At 32.2% G+C, this 18759-nt stretch overlaps 2 protein-coding genes across 3 annotated transcripts; one reads left to right on the top strand and one right to left on the bottom strand.

Moving 5' to 3' along the window:
- The first annotated feature begins 1354 nt into the window (after positions 1-1354).
- LOC148630186 (cytochrome c oxidase assembly factor 7B-like) lies at positions 1355-4336 on the top strand. The gene is made up of 3 exons (XM_088562640.1): positions 1355-1565; positions 2618-2755; positions 3862-4336. The coding sequence occupies exons 1-3, from the start codon at positions 1457-1459 to the stop codon at positions 4296-4298; spliced, it is 684 nt and encodes a 227-aa protein (XP_088418766.1). The 5' UTR covers positions 1355-1456; the 3' UTR covers positions 4299-4336.
- A 1520-nt stretch (positions 4337-5856) lies between these two features.
- Positions 5857-18756, bottom strand: LOC148630185 (UMP-CMP kinase-like). 2 transcript variants are annotated; one of them, XM_088562643.1, is made up of 7 exons: positions 18673-18756; positions 15247-15418; positions 14477-14623; positions 13753-13890; positions 8968-9044; positions 8521-8617; positions 5857-7420 (listed from the first exon to the last, which is right to left on the bottom strand). In XM_088562643.1, exons 2-7 carry the CDS (start codon positions 15322-15324, stop codon positions 7376-7378), a joined length of 582 nt encoding a protein of 193 aa, XP_088418769.1. In that variant the 5' UTR covers positions 15325-15418; positions 18673-18756; the 3' UTR covers positions 5857-7375. The 2 variants fall into 2 exon arrangements, with proteins under 2 accessions (XP_088418769.1, XP_088418768.1); XM_088562642.1 differs by having other exon boundaries at positions 18711-18756.
- Between the last annotated feature and the right edge of the window lie 3 nt (positions 18757-18759).

The following is an 18759-nucleotide window of genomic DNA, read 5'->3' as shown; positions in this document are numbered from 1 at the left end:
TGCCTCAGATATAGTGAACGTCAAATTGGAATGAAATTTACAAGTATTTTAATAGCGAGCGTTGCGAAGCGGTGTAAGCTCTACCGTTATTACGTTTATTTTCTAAATTTCCCTTAAGGTTCCCCAATATACTAACGGAAAAAAAGTCATGTCCCGGAAATGACAAAAAGTGACTGTCCTTTAAATAAAAATAATTTTATTAAATAAAAAAATATAGGTTAAGATTACGTTTCAGTAAAAATAAATTCATCTTTTTCTGATAGTTTTCAAGTCTTTTTCTAATTTGTTAGACTTATTTAAAGAAGTGAATGTTATGTTCATAACAACTTCGGAAAACACGTGCGTGACGTGGATGTACAAACGTGTATCTCCGCTGTTCCACTGTTGCTGTTGTCAAGAACCTAACCTGCCTCGGAAAAAATATTATATTATCAAAATCGAAGCATAGCTTTTCTAAGATAGGAAAGGCCATCATTTTGTTGTTTGGAATTTGCAGCTGTCGTCTGAATTTTGTTTACGTCACATGATATGTGTAAAATGTTCCCACCATCCGTGGAGAACTGTAATATTTCCGGTATCTGTACAGATTGATCTGACAGGCCAAAATTGAAATAGATGTTGATAGAGATGCCCTTTTGAGAGCGAGGGAAAGAGGGGGATGGGGTTGGAATTTTGAGGAAAAAAATGTTCAAGTTATTCATTAATTTAAAAAAAATTATAACTAGGGGCTATGAATAACAAGATAGCTTTTCAAATAGAAATATTGATTTTGCTTGCTGCTTAAATGTAAATAAAAATATTGCACTTGCGAGGCCAAAATTTCATCCGGGTCGACCCCTTTTGTAATGTCCTTTATTTTTTTACAAGTCTCGCACAGACTATACATGTATGGTAAAGCTCACGGTGCTCGCAGATTTAGGCAATGCCTACCCCATATTATATTTAAAGAAATCAACAATAGCAAAATAACAAAAATGAACACTTCAACTATTCATTTTCCAAAATAAAGTCATCTTTAAAAATGAAAAGGATGCGCATCAGTACCGAAAAGGAAAGGCATTTCCAGTAAAGATGGAGATATATTGTGCTGTGTTTGACATATCGTGGTGATATATCATTACTATTAATCATTTTTAGGGGTTTGAGCTAAGAAAGGAGTGGGCCAAAATAACACGTAATGCTTATCCGATTAAGTTTGTGATTTTATCGTATTAAGTGTAATATCACAAAACATGGGTGTGTTTGAAATACATGGTTTGAATGGACTATAAAATACGAAATGTAATAACATATATAAACTTCCCGTTGAAACTACTATAATAGTGCTCGCTTATATTTCGTTTCCTAGTATACGCATACCGGTCCTACAATCTGCAATATCCGGTTCCCACAAGGTTGTTCAAAGCAAAGGCCTCCACAATATCAAGCGATTTAATACCTCGTTGTCGATTACGAAATGAGTAACCCATCGTGGGATTTTAAAGATGAAAAACAGGTCGAAGAATACATAAAAAATCTGGAAATCGAATATTCCTTCCACTGCTTTGGAGAAAAAAGCCCAGACGGTATGAACTGTTCTTTATGTAATAAACGTCAATTTTCACCTCGTGCCCAATACTTCATTTGTAACGATAACAACAAGACTCTGCCATTTAATAAAGTAACTTTTTTGTGTATCTGTCTGATTGGCCTTGTGTAGTTTTGAAATGGGTAAAAAATGCTTTGAAATAACTTGTTTGTAGTTAGCTGTTCTGAATCCATACTGTAATGTAAATTAAAAAATAACTGTAATGCATTACATTTGTGAGTAATGTGTATTGTAATTCATTGAGTAATGGTAATGCACGCTTTTTAAAAATAATGGTAATGTATGCATAACTTTGTCATGTAATTGGCCCCGTCCCTGTGTAACAATTTAAAATTGCATTGTTTCTTTGAAGTCCAATGGTGATTCAGAGGCAATTCTTGGGTCATTTTGAGCAAACTGACAAGTATCAATTCATGTATTATTTCATTATGTAAATAAAATATACAATGAAATCATCTTTCACGAGGTAAAAACTCTTGAGGAAGGTGAAGTGTGGCAGGATGGCCTACTTGAACTGTTATTGTGGATTTAACTTGCCATTTAATTGACTTGGGTATGTCCAAGGCCTTGTATCATATATACAGACTGGGATTATATTTGTCCAAGTCCTTGCATCATATATACAGCCGTCCATTATGTGTTCAGATGCTAACTATTGTGAAAAACATTTTACTGTGAGTTATAGAGGAAACAGGATATGAGACTTGTCTCTTTTGAATCCCTTTGATCCTTTTACATGTCAGATACTTGTTGAAAGGTATATTTTTCTATATGTGGAAAGACAGACATTCTAAAAATCTAAAAAGAAATCCTAGGTCAATAGTGACTAGCATGGGAATTTATAACTACCCTGACACAAGGGGATGTGCAGGTTTTTAATGGTATTCGTTTAGAAATTTCATTGATTTTTAACATATTTACTGGTATATCAGATCAGAAATGAAATCTCGAATTCATTTAAAACATAAAGTTACAGTATAAAAAGGCAGATTATAACATAGAAAATATTGCTTTCTGTTTTGATTTTAGGCTGCCATAGACTTGCCCAGTATTACGAAACTATGAAATTGGACAAATCAAAAGCATTTCATTTGTACAGGAAGACATGTGATGAGTATAACTATGGAATCAGCTGCAACAGATTAGCTAAACATATGATGAGAAAAGGTAGGCTGCAATTAGATCATCTTGATAATTTGTGAAGTCTAGTGATAAATGTATTACAAATTTGAAATTGCAGACCATTGAAAATGTATTTGACAAAGTTGATATGCAAATAGTTTAAATAAATATCTTGTTATGGCTGGAAGGGCAAGGAAGTATCATGGTTTCAATGCAACTACTGTAGCTTGAATGGAAAGCTATTTTTCTAAAATTCTTGCAAATTCTTCCTCTAAAAATCTGAAGTTTTGTAAAATGATTTTTTATGTATAAAGGGACAGTTCTAAACGGGAATAAAGTGTTAAAAAAAATTTAAAATTTGCAATAAAAATTGACTCAAATATTATTTCTGATTCTTTGTTGGCCTCTTAATCCTAAACTGTTGAAATCATAACCCTTGTTATCAATCAAAACCTTCTTTTGTGGTATGGAACTTCGAAGCATAATTTCAAAGCAATCTTTTCACTTTACTCAGGTAATTGTCTGGAAACCAAGTCAGTGTTTTTTTTTTTTATTATACTCAGATTATCACAAGCTCAAGCATCAATCTCAACCTCTTTATGGTGGTATGGAACCTTGTCTGACTTCATACACATAAGTTATTAAAAAAAAAACCAACTTCCTTTTGGCTCTAAATCTCAATGTATATCCTCCTGATTCAAACAAGACCTTCCCAATATGGTGTAGAACCTTGTGGTACAATTTTACACTTTTACTCAAGGTTTTATTTGGAAATTGAAGAAATTACCCTATTCAGGCCCCGATTCTATAATGGTTAGGTAAGAGCACTGTCTGGCCTCTGTGGTATGGAACCTTGTGGTACAAATTTAAAGAGATCCATATATATATATGTTAAATTTGATAAAATGCTTGTTTTTTTATCCTTATTGATAAAATATTGGGACTGTAACACCCCAAAATCAAAACAAACTTTCACTTTGTGGTATGTTACCCTCATCTGTTTACTCATATTCAAGTTATCACACAAAAAAACAACTGTTTAAAAAAGAGGACAGCTCTATATTATTATACCACTGTAAAATATTTGCTATTGTATGTGAAGAAAAACAACATAAGGTATTTTAAAGCCCTTGATTCTCCTTTTTTTTCAGCACTTCCAGCTACAACAGAGGAAATTTTCCACTATCATGAAAAAGCTTGTGACAATGATTTCAATGAGTCCTGTTATTCTGCGGCTTTAATGTACATGGACAAAGACTATGTTGGAGAAAACACTAACTTAGAGAAATGTTTGAAATTATTTAATCAAGGCTGTGATCAAAATGATCCAAGAAACTGTTCAAAATTGGGAGAAATCTATAGGAAGGGATCTCATGTGGAAAAGGACATGATAAAATCTATGAATTATCACAAGAAAGGATGTGAACTGCAAAGTATACGTTCTTGTTACAATTTAAGTATTATGTTTAGAAATGGAGATGGTGTTGAACAAAATAGCAAATTAGCTGAACAATATTCTAATATTGCTAAGAAGTTATACGATGACAAATGCAAAGCTTCCAATCTAAAAATGAGTCAAGATGTATAAGGTTTATATTTTGTGTTAATAAATTATTGATTTTAAAATGATTCCTTTGCCTACTAGCAGAGTTCGAAATAGTAGCCTGCCCGCCAGCCGGAGACTGGCTATTTTTTTGAAGGGCGGGCTAATTTTAGCAAAAATCTTTATTTGGCGGGCAGGCTTCTATTTCTCTGTTTTAAAACCAGGTGGTAATTGAAATATACATGCAGATGTTTCATATATTTCAAGACAAAAATAATTGAATAAAATGAACATTGTTTATACTTGACCATATCACTGTGCAACACACCCACAATATAAAAAAAAATTCATTCATATTTGATATCCTTTCACTCTATTATAGTAAAAAACCTCGCTTACTAATTTACTGGCTTGTGTTGTGATTATAAGCTCTGAATGTTGAAAGCAACTTCTGTAAAGTTCCTTTGATGGCTTTGGCCATTTAAGTTGTTGTTAAAACCTATTGAAAATAGCTCTTAAGTTTTCATCCCTGGATTCATTTCATATTGGCTTACTCATGTGTGATTTTCAAACTCCCAAAAGCCTCTAGTTAGCTTATAAGTTTAACTCTGGGAGGGATTACTCCTTCAGATGTGCATGGTATGGTAGTTAACAAGAAAGTAAAATGAAACAAATTTTGACTTAAAAAAGTTTTTGCTATTTAGCTCATTTCTTTACACATTCATTAAAACTCCACCTTCAATGTTCATTTTAAGAAGTAGAAGTGTATTATTGCAGTTCACACATTGCATTTTGAGTATACAATACAAAAATGTATTAATAATGAAAATAAGGGCTAATTAACTTTTGGTAATGTCAGCTCAAAAATAGTGGGATTTTACCTGAACAATCAATAATACAGCTGTACAAGACAATTCAACACATTGAATCCTGTGCAAATTCACCAGAGGATGTCTAATTTACATTTTCTAAATTTAAAACAATGATATACATTGCAAAATATTCTGAATGAGTTCAGGAATGGAGATCATTGCATATAAATTTGTATAAATGTCTAGGAAGCCTTATTTAAATGAATCACAGTTCATCATTTTTCTCAGAAAATACGTGACATATCATCAAGGCTATTTCTTCCACACAAATTTTCAACAATTTACGCCTGCCTTCTCGGCCAGATTGCAACTATAGCTCTAGAATTAGAATACACAATCTCCTTAATAGCAAAATCTTATGTTTATACACAATCTCCTTAGTAGCGAACACTTAGGTTTATACAAAATCTCCTTAGTAGCAAACACTTAGGTTTATACAAAATTTCCTTAGTAGAAAACACTTAGGTTTATACACAATCTCCTTTGATCAGTGTTTAACCAACACGAAGACTACTCTATTCTGATGTCTTGTAAGTAAACAAAATGATAAAAATGCTTGTACATGAAGAGATGCAAGTTACCTTTCTCCAGTACAGTGATCCCTAAACATCAATAGTTAAGCCACAAGACAAATTAAGTGGATGAATCATGTTAGTAAATCTTTTGTTAGTTTCAGTTGTTAAAATCTACTGTTAGCTTTACCATACAAGAAATTAAAAAAAAAAACAACATTTGTAAATATAAAAAGATTGCTTTATTGCAATAACTATTGTCATTGGCTTTCCCACAACATTATTATTAACCCAAAAATAGCATGAAATTATGCAACTCATAATTAAAGGCAGTGATTATATGACAAAGATACATTATATTTTAGTTTAAAACAGTTTATAGTTTAAACTGGGAATATAAAACCTGATTCAGTCCAAAACAAATGTTGCTATGTTGTAGGCATTTCAAAACCAGCATTCAGGTCTGTACAAACGGCCTATAACCCAAAATTTAATATATGTTTGGATTTCAACAATGAACTATATTAAAACTAAATAAAAATATATACTTATTTTGTAAATACTGAGATTGTATGAGGGTTAAAACACTTTTGATCAACATTCAAATTCCAACTTGTTCATATAAGTTTATAAGAAATGTTAAGGTAATGACAAACATTTTTATTTAGTTTTGTTCTATTTTTAGATCTCACAGATTTTTTAAATGTACAAAATCTTGAACATGATAAACAGAACAAAAGGAGACTATAACAAAATACAGCATGGTAGACAACAATTGGTGTTAAAAAAATAGTCTAGGGGATTTTGATATTACATGCCACATTTGAGAAAGGCTGTCATCAATATTTTAGTTCATTTTAACCCATTCCTTATTTCTTGAAAAGCAAAAATAGTGTACAGACAACTGGAGAAACATCTATCTTTAAATATATCTCATACAATACACCAGGTAATAAGGTTGTTTTGATATAAATGGTAGTGGCATTTAAAAACATCTGGAAGTTTTTTTCAAAGTGGAAATAAATGAGCAAAAGCACAAAAATGTTATCAAAACAATCCTAAAAATGAAATACAAAAAAAGGATATTTCTGGAAGCATCAACAATTAAGGATATAGCTATTTTAAGACAAGGAAGCGGGTTCAAAAACATGTAAGTTTACTGACTTATAATAACAGCCCCATTCCCTCAACAGAATTACTGGTACTGCAGTCTTATAAAATCAGGGAATTATTATTTTTAGTACCAAATGTTTTTGTTGTGTCATGGTATTTGTAATTCATTAGTAACATACAAAAGAATAAATCAAAAACTGATTACAAAAAAAAAAAAAAACCATTTATAATATCAATTCAGGAATGCATCTAATAAGAAAATTACAGAAGTCAAAATAGCATAAACTCTTCCCTGAATTAAAACAGGTTGCAGTGTTTTGATTAGCAATTTATCCAATAAAAGTTTGGGTTTATAACAACAATTCCAAACTTGAAATTTACAAGTAAATCACACAAAAAGAATTCCATCCTAGTCTTATAAAATAATAAACATTCTTAAAATGTTTACACTATAAAAACCTAAAAATTGATTGCAAGAATCATATCTTTGTTTTGAATGAAAGAAATATTAAAAACAACATATAAATACATTGTACAATACAGCAACTTTCACATGGAAACAAACTGATATGATAGAAAACATTCATAAGTTCACACAAGTTACATTAAAATATCACAGTTTATGTTACAACTTGAGTGGTGCAAGGGATTTCTTTACATCATCATATACCTAAAAATAAAACAGACAGAATCAAGTCTAGTTCTCATCTACAATAGTGTGCATTAGTTCAATTTTATTTGAAGTCAAAGTCCTTGAATTTTACTTTAAATTTTAATATACTGTTGACTCAGTAATTATATTGTAACTTTTTACTTATGAAATATGTGACCTATCTGAGTATCTATAAGATAAAAAATGTCAAGACACACAAACTATACCTGAATTAAAGCATAAAATTGATCTCTACGTCGAAGATCAAGGTCACATAGAGGTCATCTTTACACAACCACCAGGGGCTGAACCAGGATTTTAGATTGGGGGGGGGGGGGGCACAGTTAAAATTTTTTAGGTTAATTTTTTTTTTAAATATTCTTCTACAGCGGGTGCAATGTAGATATATTTTGTGGTAAAATTAATGAGAAATTACAGTTTCAACCTAAAACTGCCTAAATCTACCCCTGATAACCCATGCTTTGCAAATTTTTTTTTGGAGGGGTGCACGCCCCCGCCTGAATCTGCCCCTGACCATAAGATAAAATATCCACATGTAAAATATAATAAAAACCAAAAGGCTTCTTAGTGGCATGATAAAATTATGGAGGATAAAACCTGAACAGTTGGGGTAAGCATCATATTGACACAACATTAAAGCTTAATACATCTTCATTTGTATTGCAATTAAATTTTAATGTCAATGTATAATTTTGCGGTTGTATGAGAATAACTCAGTCCCAGCCTTTTTTGTATAGTATGGTATAGAAAACGATTTCATAGAGATTTACACACTATATAATATATATAACATATTGTGTGGATGCAGTAGAAAACAATTGCTTTTTGCCACTATTTACTTAATGTTTCATGTCACAACTTTCAAAATCAAACCCAGCCTTCATTTGTGGTATGGCATCTTTTGGTTCAATTTCATAAAGGTCTTTACACTTAAACTCGAGTTGTTATCACGACATCAAATACCTAACAACAACCAAGACAAACAGTGCCCTACCATTACATGACTACAATTTTTTTGGCAGTATCATAAAAGGTTATGGCATGGACAAGCTTTTGTTTGAGGAACAAGGAGAGATATACAGTGGTAACTATATTACCTGATCTGCCGTCTTTTCACCATTTATTTCCAGTACTAAGTTTAGTTTTCTATAATGCTCTATAATAGGCATTGTTGAAGTGGAATAAATTTGTATCCTACAATTAAAAACAAACAAATTAACATAAACACCATTCATTGTCCCATCAAATAAAGAACAGGTGATTATAGAACAAAAATATTTCAATAAGAGGAGACAAATCTGCCTATATTTACTTTCATCTAAAAAAATACCAATGTGTTGGATGGGTATAATCACAACTTAAATTTTTTTAAAAAACACTAGTGAGTACAAAGTAACGTAAGTTTAATTGAAATACAATGAGAATGTTCTTTTACAAAGATGTTACACAACAATGGATGAACTGAAGTCACATTTGCAAGAAGAATACAAAAATTGAACAACAGATACAGTTTTATTTGAAAAGGAAACAAATAAATGATGTACCTTTTCTTCAAACTGTCTTTATTATCATCAACTCTCCCACTGGTCTGACCTCGACTTAGACATCTCTGTACACATATCTAAATCAAAATTATACATGTGACAATTAAGCTTTTAAAAGAATTTTTTTTTCAAAAGTTTCAAAAGGAAATGGTTTTGTCTTAAAAGTAAAGATGAAGTAACAAATCAAATCACTTTAATATCACATTTACAAAATAAAAAGCTTTGCTGAGCCCAGTATGATGTGACAGCAGCCTGCTGAACTCCATTCACTTGAGGCAAGTGAGGACACAATATTAGTTTTTGACACACTAAACATAGGAACTTACAGTTCATTATGGCCATAACAACTTATTGGACACAATATCGCACATTATTTTGAAATTCAATTTAAGTATAAAGGTCTGCTTCAGGTTGCATTCATGGAGCACTTTGTACATCATTATTAACTGTAAATGATAGGGTTAATTAGGTAAGCAAACTTTTTTAAGCTCTTTTTATATTAGGCTGAGATTCTCATATGAAATCTAATATATAATTAGTTTTTAAAAAATGCACTAAAAATAAATAAAAAGCTTCGTGGAGGGCAGCATAATACAACAGAAGTGGTCCAAGCCTGAACAGCTGGGGCAAGTGTGGACACAATACTTAAGTTTTTTATACAACAATTTTGACAAGAAAACTTTGATAGGACTTATCATAAGGATCATTTCAGCAAATGAAAGTCTAAATCTATCATAGTTTTCAAGATACTGACTGAAAACTGTAAAAAAAAAAGTAAATTTTTCACCTTTAATGGGCAATAACTCTTACAACGAGGCATCTGACAACTTATATGCCTGAAGACTTTTGTAGTCCTAAAAATAAGGATCATTTCAGCTATTGAAAAAATTTGGCTAAGCCAGCACTCCACAGTTTAGTTTAGTTTTGAATTTTTTGCTAGGAATGAGAAATGACATTAATGGAAACCGGTGGTTGCTATAGTGATTAAAAATGAAGAATCTATTGTTGATAAAACATTTTCTGAAAAAGGGGACTTTTAAAAGTATTTTGCAATGTTTTATATATTTTCAGCCCCGTGCAGGTCCGGGTGTTAAAAGAATAGGCCTGCAGCAGCGCTAGGCTTGTCGTAAAAGGCGACTAAACAGTGCTCAGAATCCTAGCCGGGGGATAGGGTGCTCTGCCCACAGAGCAACTGGTATGTGTGCCCCAGGTGGTTGAATGGGGTACCCTTGGCGTGTTACATGCTGGGGTTGTCAGGCTATAATACGGAAAACCTGACCGCAAACCATAGTGGTGCCCCGTGTTGGGAAAGATGCCCCGTTCCTCGCACGTTAAAGAACCCTACTGTGGTATTCTCCCGGAGTAGGAACCATAGGGCTCCACCACAGGAGGCTAAATTGCCTGACCCTACCCACCTCTCCCTATTTCAAGTGGCAATAAAAAATTATTGACCCCATTGTCCTTGTGTTCAATCCCTTTTTCATTTCATCATCATTTCATGGTCATTTTATCATCAATTTCATGTTCATCATCTGAATATAGCTGAAATATTGCTGCTCGGACGTTAAACCCCAACAAACAAACAAAAAAAATATATATTTTCAATGTTGAAGGGGCTTTTTTTCAATGACAATTTGACTTCATTGTGAAAGTGAAAGTAAGTCAATTTTTTACCACGCAAAATTTAATAAGTGGATTACAAAGTGAAATAGCTCAAAATCTAACCGGCGATGCCCATACGAGGAAGGGGTTTTCAAAGAAAAAAGTTTGGACAGTTTCAGGGCATGAAATAAAAATTTAAGATATTTTGCGGGAAATTTGATATTTTTAAACCTGATTTTATGAACTTTTTTGCAAATTTTCGCATATTTTTGCATGGTTTCTATGGTAACCCTATTTGCTGTGGGTATTTTTTTTCCAGAAAATTTTCACTGCACCCTGAAGGCCTTGGTTTGAGCTATTTCTAGATATATAGATTTACAGATGCTTGACAATTTTTTTAAGTGATAAATGTTACAAAGCATCAGATTACAAGACCAAAATTAGGCAGTTCTACAATACTGTGGAGTGCTGGCTAAACCTAACGGTTTTAGAGATATATGCAAAAACTATTGTCTGACCCCTATGTTCTATTTTTAGTAACAGTGGCCATGTTTTTCAACGGATCAAAAAACCCCACTCCTGTTCAATGCCCTAAAGAACATTCATACCAATTTTGTTTCAATTGGTACATTAATGTCAGAGGAGAAGATTTTTGAAAGAAATAACATTAAAAATAGCAAATTAACTTTGTAAAAGGGCAATAACTCCAACATGGCTAAATAGATTAAAATGAAAATTTGACCACAGATAGATCTCATCATGCTAAACACTTTTACCCATCTCAAAATTAGCTAAACCTAATGGTTTGGGAGATATATGCGAAAAACTGCTGTCTGACCCCTTGGTTCTATTTTAAGTAACAGTGGCCATGTTTTTCAACGGATCAAAAATTCCCACATAAGTTCTATACAGGATAATCCAAGGAACATTCATACCAAGTTTGGTTCCAATTGGTCAAGTAGTGTCAGAGGAGAAGATTTTTGAAAGAAACAACATTAAAAATAGCATAAAAACATCGAAAAAGGGCAATAGCTCAAACATGGCCTAACAGATTAAAATGAAAATTTGACTGCAGATAGATCTCATCATGCCGTACACTTTCATTCATGTCAAAATTGGGCTAAACTTATCATTTTGGAGATATATGCGAAAAACTGCTGTCTGACCTCCTATGTTCTATTTTTAGTAACCGCAGCCATACTTTTTGATGGATTGAAAATCCCTACCACAGTTCTAGGCAGGATACCTCAAGGAACATTCATACCAAGTTTGGTTCTAATTCGTCAAGTAGTGTCAGAGGAGAAGATTTTTGAAAGAAATAACATTAAAAGCAAAAAACATCAAAAAAGGGCAATAACTCCAACATGGCACAATACATTAAAATGAAATTTTGACCGCTGATAGATCTCATCATGCTGAACACTTTTACCCATGTCAGAATATGGCTAAACCTAACGGTTTTGGAGATATATGTGAAAAACTACTGTCTGACTCCTATGTTCTATTTTTAGTAACGACAGCCATGTTTTTCAACGGATCAAAAATCCCAACGTCAGTTCTATGCAGGATACCCTAAGGAACATTCATACCAAGTTTGGTTCCAATTGGTCATGTAGTGTCAGAGGAGAAAAGTTTTGAAAAATTGTTAACGACGATGACTGACGACGACGACCAGGTGAGCTAAAAATTTTGACCCCTTATACCTAGAAAACTTTAAAGATACCTGAAATCTCATTTAAAAGGAATCCAATAAACAACTTTTTTGGGGCATGGCTCCTTTGTCCCCTTATACCGGTAACTCAAAAATGTAAGAGGTATCTGAAATCTGATTAAAAACACAGGCATGGATTTTCATTAAAAAAAAATCAAAATAGGACCAAAAATAAATAAAGTTCAAGTCTTTACCCCAAAAATCAATCCAAGTCTGACCATTGTGGTATACATTATTGTGGAACAATATTATAGACATTCCAAAGTCTTACTAGAACAACATAGTTGAATTCTATGAAATACTTGTGTTAGGCCCCTTTTGGGCCCCTAATTCTAAAACAGTTGGGCTATAACCCCCCCCCCCCCCCCCCCGAAAAAAAAAAAAAAAAATCAATACAAACCTGTCCTTTGTGGTTTGTAATCTTGTTATAAAATATTATAAAGATCAATTAACTAATACCCAAGTTATGGCACAAAAACCGAGTGTCAACCAAAGTGGCCAATGAAGAAAAATATTATAAAGATCAATTAACTAATACTCCAGTTATGGCACAAAAACCAAGTGTCTACCAAAGTGGCCAACGAAGATGTGGACGATGGCAGCACAATACCAATATAGGATCGCAAATTTGTGGGTGGGTGTATAAAAAGACAATTTTTTTAGGAAGTGGCTCCCTTTGACCCCTTATAATTTGGAAACTGTAAGAGATAGCTGAAATCTAATGGAAAAACAGGCAAGGATTTTTATGAGGAATCTAATACAGAAAATTAAAAAAAAAAAAAACAGACCAGAAATCAACAAGCTTTCAACAAGAAATCAGAAAAAAAAATACTTGTTTCTGGCCCTTTTGTGGTCCCTTCTTCTTATTTGGCTCAATTCACAACCCCAAACATCAATCCCAGTCTTCTTTTTGTGGTATGGCACCTTATAATACAATTTCAAAAACATTCATTCACTAATAGGTAAGTTATTGTCTGAACAGCAGGAAAAAGCATGTTTCTGCTCCTCTTTTTTTCCCTTAATTTCTTAAAAGTTCAAGTCTTTACCCTAAAAATCAATCTAAGTCTGACCATTGTAGTATAGAATATTGTAGAACAATATCTTAGACATTCCTATGCTTTTATTGGAGTTATATCATTAAATTCCATGAAATGCTTGTTTTAGGTCCCCTTTTTGTTCCTAATTCTAAAAAGGTTGGGCCATAACCTTCAAAATCAGTACAAACATTCCTTGTAAAAAAGTTTATAGTGATCAATTGACTAATAATCAAGTTATTGCACTAAAACCAAGTGTCTACTGACAACAATGATGACAACAGCACCATACCAATATATGACTGAAAATTGTTTGCGGTCATATAAAAAGCAAAACAAAACAAGTTGACATATCAAACATCAAAATGTTCTCTGTTAAAAATTATTTCCTGAAATGTTCAAAGATTAGTTGGTCCCCATTACTGAGAGCAGACTTACATCTTCTGAACAATTAAAAAACAATACGCTCTTCACTTCAGACACATCGCTCATTTCTTTGTTCCATCCATCTAAATTATCCTGATTCCTTGGGAAGCCATCAATCAAAAATGTTTCTTTCCCACTTTGTTCCATAGCCTATATCAATACAAGAAGTCCACAAAATTCTGATCAATCTGATTTGAAAAGCTTTTAACTGAACATTTGTTAAATAAACTGTTATCACAGAGATATGTCTCACCTATCACACATGGATGCTGATAAGACTTGATTGGTGTTGACAGTGTTACTTATTTTATATATCATGGACATTATAGTTTATTGTTGGAACAGAGCAAAGATCTGTGACTAAGTGATAATCTTGAAGTCCATCAACTGTGACTATGGGGGCATGTGCACGAAATGGATACAAAATTGTTGTAAAGTGATGCTGATGCAACTGCATACCAAATATGATTGACCTACTGTAAGTAGTTCATATCAAACTGACCTGATCAACGACCTTAATTTCGCTTTTTGTGATATTTGATGCAGGCGAGACAAAAATTGCTGCATTCCTACGTTTGCAACAGACTGTAATACATTCATGGAAATGCACATGTAGAAACTACAACATTAAAACATATTAAATGTATATTCCATTATTGATATAATATATTCCAGATGATTGTTCATAACTAAAAGGTAGACAATTCAAAATATTTAAATTTATCAGATAGCATACCCTTTTAAGCAAAGAGCATGTGATTTCTACAGGTACAATTGTTCCATTTTTAATATGAGTCTGTATTTCTTCTCCAAACTGTGACCCAGGTCTGTTTCTTTCTTGTCGTAACAATTCACCAGCTGAGAGATGGACAAAACCAAATTCCTGTTAAATCAACAAAATAAATAGTATGCAAAGATGAGAGTGAAAAATGACCATGAAATGATTGAGATGTTTTCACTCCCTATCGATATATCAAATGAAAATTGTAGATACATAGAATATGGAACTGACTTTTTGTATGTCATAAGCAATGATTAAGGAATAATATCTAGCTTTTAGAAAACCCTTATTAAATAGCTTCATAGTTCATAAAGTGTTATTACTTATTACATTGAAATCAAGTGACAGTGAAAAACTTGTATGAATACAACATTGTTTTTTTATTATTCTGTATAGTTGTCATGCTATTCATTTGTCCCAGTTCAAATCTACAACTCCTCTGATACTGTTAAATAGAATTTGATGAAACTTTCGAATTCTTTAATACACTGTACATGATGCCATTGTGCACCTCCTTCTTTTTTGTTTTTTCATCTTAACAACTTATGGGATTTCCTCTATGGTTTCTGGGTAGGGGTATCACCAAGTGAGCTTACAGTTTTCTAGTTACCTTTGTAGAAGCTATATGTAACTGAGTAAGGTTTGTTCTTGCAAATGTCTACATTTTGTATATGTATATAAATCTAAATCTAAATTTGAAAGTACTTCAAGGGTGAGAAACTAACCTGTACAATCTTCTCACACTGTGTACCTTTACCAGCACCTGGGCCTCCCAGGACAAACAAAACATTGTACTTAGTCATTCTGTCTCTAACAGAAATTGTACACAGTTGTTTTCCCTGAACAAGACCTTTAAAAATATGCCTTAAAACCAGTTTGATGTTGATAGAATAAAACCTGAAAAGGGATCAAAATGTGATAAGCAGAAGGGCAAAACCACATAATATGCCCATCCCTCCCCTTATATAGATTATTAATGTCCTATAACACATAAACAAAAAATTTGAAAGTCCTTAAACTGACATACTGTATGATGCATTATAGAATAAAATCAACAAAAAGTGAATCATTATATATCAATCGTTTGAATTTTTAAGCCTCAAATAATCATCAAATTACAAAAATTGGGGATAAAAGGAAAGTATGGGGATCAAATTCAAACATATCTAAACATAAGCTTATTTTTTTAATGGTAAATAGTGAACTATTTCTTTTTTTAATTCACAATTCTGATTACGAAGGATAATACAAACAACACACACAAAACCCAGTTTGTGTAATATTCAGGTTTGATGTCAGTTTACATGGAACACCAAGATGAATGAATGCAACACTCTCTGATATACTGCTTAATTGAACTACAAACTACTTCAGTTGGTGTTTCCTAGTTTTACATTTTGAAGTTGAAATTCAATTTATCGACTCCTAGGTCGAAACTGTTGGTCAAATCACTCAAAATTAAGCCACAATCATTGAAATATATCATGTCCTTAGACACATGCCCCTCTCAACTAGCTTCATTCCTCAGTTGATAAGATTTATAGCTCAAGTGCCACAAATTATGGCATAGACACCTATGTGTCATTTAAAGTGCTTGATTTCTTAGGAACCTAGTTCCAGATAGACATACATTAATATAAATGCCAAAGTCTAAGAATATAATTTCAACAATTATGTTTTGTGCAGACAACACTAGCCATGCACTTCTGCTAAGGCCCTGAGGCACCTGCAGCTGTATTATATTTACACATGCCCAACACAGCCCCATAGAATGATTATTACAGTAAGCAATATCTCCAGACCACAGACTGACACCATTCCCAAGAAATGCATTATCAAAATTCCTATGCCATCATCTAAGCAAAGTTTCAATTTTATTTGTCATCTACAGACCTCCAATGTCAGAAGGTGGTAACTGTAATAAAATACACGATACAGTGAGTGATACATTGGAGTGGTTTCAGGGGTTATGCTACCCATTTGTAAAACATTAGGCCAAAAAATGAGTGGCAAATAAAAGCATGGAACCACTCTCTTTATATAATTTAATTGATCGGATCCACAGCCCCCTTTTTGTAAATATTTGGATCTGCAAGGGCCTGCATTAAATATCTGAAGACAGCTTCAGCATTCCTCTTTATATTTCATTTCTATGATCGATGACTATAGCCTTGCAGGGTTTTCGTTTCTAGCTAAACATCAAATGGTTTATTATGCATTTAAAAATAAATAGACATCTTGAATATATCGACAGTGGATGACTGCTTGCATAGAAATAAACAGGTACTGGTAAGAGGTTAGAGGTCAACTTTATTTAACTGGATCATTGTTAATACACATATGCACAATACTAATCAATCAGCATATTTAGTTAGTAGTAAAAGTTGTATATTGGGTTTGTTCATTGGTGTAAAGGTTGCTAGCTAAAATGACACTCAGTCAAAATGGCACCTATGTAAACAGTTAAAATGGCAATTGTTTCAAATGGCACTTGGTTAAAATGGGACCTAATATAGTCAAAATGGCACTTATTTTCTGTAAAATGGCACTTGGTTTATTATTGTATTTTTTGTAAAATATTTTTTAAATTAATTGATGTCCTTGTTGTAATATGATTATATGATGATTCTGCCTAATCATTCTAATCAAAATTGAATTTGACTGATCACAACAATGCTTATCTTAATAAATGCTGTACATATAGATTAAACACAACAACCAATGAACACAATCAACTGGAGTGTAGCTGAAAATAAATCGAAATGCCATATACACCCAACAAATGACAGAATAAGTGTTTATATTCATTAAACATACCAATGTGGATTCACACACACACACCGACACACACACTTATTTAGTCATAAATATTACCAATAAATATATTTTTATCATTAATTTTATTTATCATTAATTTTAAGGAGTTAATTTCTTTAAGAAAAGGAAATATTATTCAAGTTTTGATTGCAAATTCATGAAGTAAATTAGTATGGAAATTGGATTATGGTTTATGGCTTTGCTATTACATTGTATACCTATAATTTATGGCTCTGTTTATTTTATTACATTAGATTATTTCACTAGTTCAATTACCATCTTGATATGTCCTGATATCCATTACTTTAGTAAAATTTATAAGTTTTATAAGATTATTTACATGTACAAAGTAATGAATGTGATATTTACTTCTGCACTTTAATCCAGCTTTTATTTGTGATAAATTTCACACCTTCATTTTTTTTTTTGGTATTTCATTTAATTTCACAAAGTATTTTTATTATGTTTAATATATTTCCCCATTTTTACAAATAATTCAATGACAATAATAAAGTATGTGAACAAAATATTGTAAATGAAGACAAAATGAAATTTATTCAGGTGAAATAATAAAACATTTTTTATCACAATTAATGCATATGTCTTGCAAAAAGACTTTAATATTTAGAATTAAATTTGGTATTTTAGAAATACCTATGAAGTGGACCTAGCTATCTGCATTTGAACCTAAATGGGGTATGACAATGGGACTATTTTACTGTGTTAGTATAACATAATTACAGATGCTATGAGGCTTTACAAATCTGAAGGCGCTGGTAACTGATTTATCAATTCTGATCTTTGATCTAAATTGATAAAAATGCAAAATCATGTTAGTCATATTCATAAGTTGTCATAGCATGGGAACATATGTTTCAGACTTTGCTAAAAAGCTGATGGCTACTACATGATAAAAAAGGTGAAAACCATGTTGTGATCAATGTCCAAGGCTGCATGGGCATGGCAAACATCAACTGGTATCAATCATTGATCTGGAAGATTGCCAATATGGCAATAATGCCAATATCAATTATCATACTTGACTATAGTATACAAATTTGTATGGGATGTGGAAAATATGTTGAAATAATTTCTGATCTATGAATAGCAAAATATATAATTTGACAGAAATACAGACTGCATCATGAATTTAAGGCATTGTCTACGGTATACTATAGTATACTGTATACTGATGTCGTGATGAATTATTTGTGATTGGGAGTCTAAATTTTTATTTGTAAATACTAAATTGCATTTGTATAAATACAAATATTGTATAAATGAATAAGACAGAAAAAAAACTAAAAATAGTTAATTAAAATAGAAATACTAACTGCTGTAAGTTTAGTGAATTTTAACAAAAAGTACAAACCAAATGAAAAGTTGAAACGTGACAACAGAGTTAGCTTCCCGGAAGCACT

Source organism: Perna viridis, chromosome 1 (genome assembly GCF_037379345.1).
Source record: "Perna viridis isolate PV_CMFRI_1.1 ecotype Kerala chromosome 1, ASM3737934v1, whole genome shotgun sequence".
Classification (NCBI taxonomy): Eukaryota; Metazoa; Mollusca; class Bivalvia; order Mytilida; family Mytilidae; genus Perna; species Perna viridis.
Note: the sequence above shows the minus strand (reverse complement) of the source record. Positions and strands in the feature narration are given on the sequence as shown.

Excerpts from the sequence above, each read along its gene's own strand:
- LOC148630186 (XM_088562640.1), top strand. The coding sequence starts at position 1,457 with ATGAGTAACCCATCGTGGGATTTTAAAGATGAAAAACAGGTCGAAGAA. Across the intron at positions 1,566-2,617 it reads TGGAGAAAAAAGCCCAGACG|GCTGCCATAGACTTGCCCAG; the intron begins GTATGAACTGTT and ends TTTTGATTTTAG. Across the intron at positions 2,756-3,861 it reads TAAACATATGATGAGAAAAG|CACTTCCAGCTACAACAGAG; the intron begins GTAGGCTGCAAT and ends CTTTTTTTTCAG.
- LOC148630185 (XM_088562643.1), bottom strand. The coding sequence starts at position 15,324 with ATGACTAAGTACAATGTTTTGTTTGTCCTGGGAGGCCCAGGTGCTGGT. Across the intron at positions 8,618-8,967 it reads AAAGACAGTTTGAAGAAAAG|GATACAAATTTATTCCACTT; the intron begins GTACATCATTTA and ends TTTTAATTGTAG. Across the intron at positions 7,421-8,520 it reads GTGAAAAGACGGCAGATCAG|GTATATGATGATGTAAAGAA; the intron begins GTAATATAGTTA and ends TTTTATTTTTAG.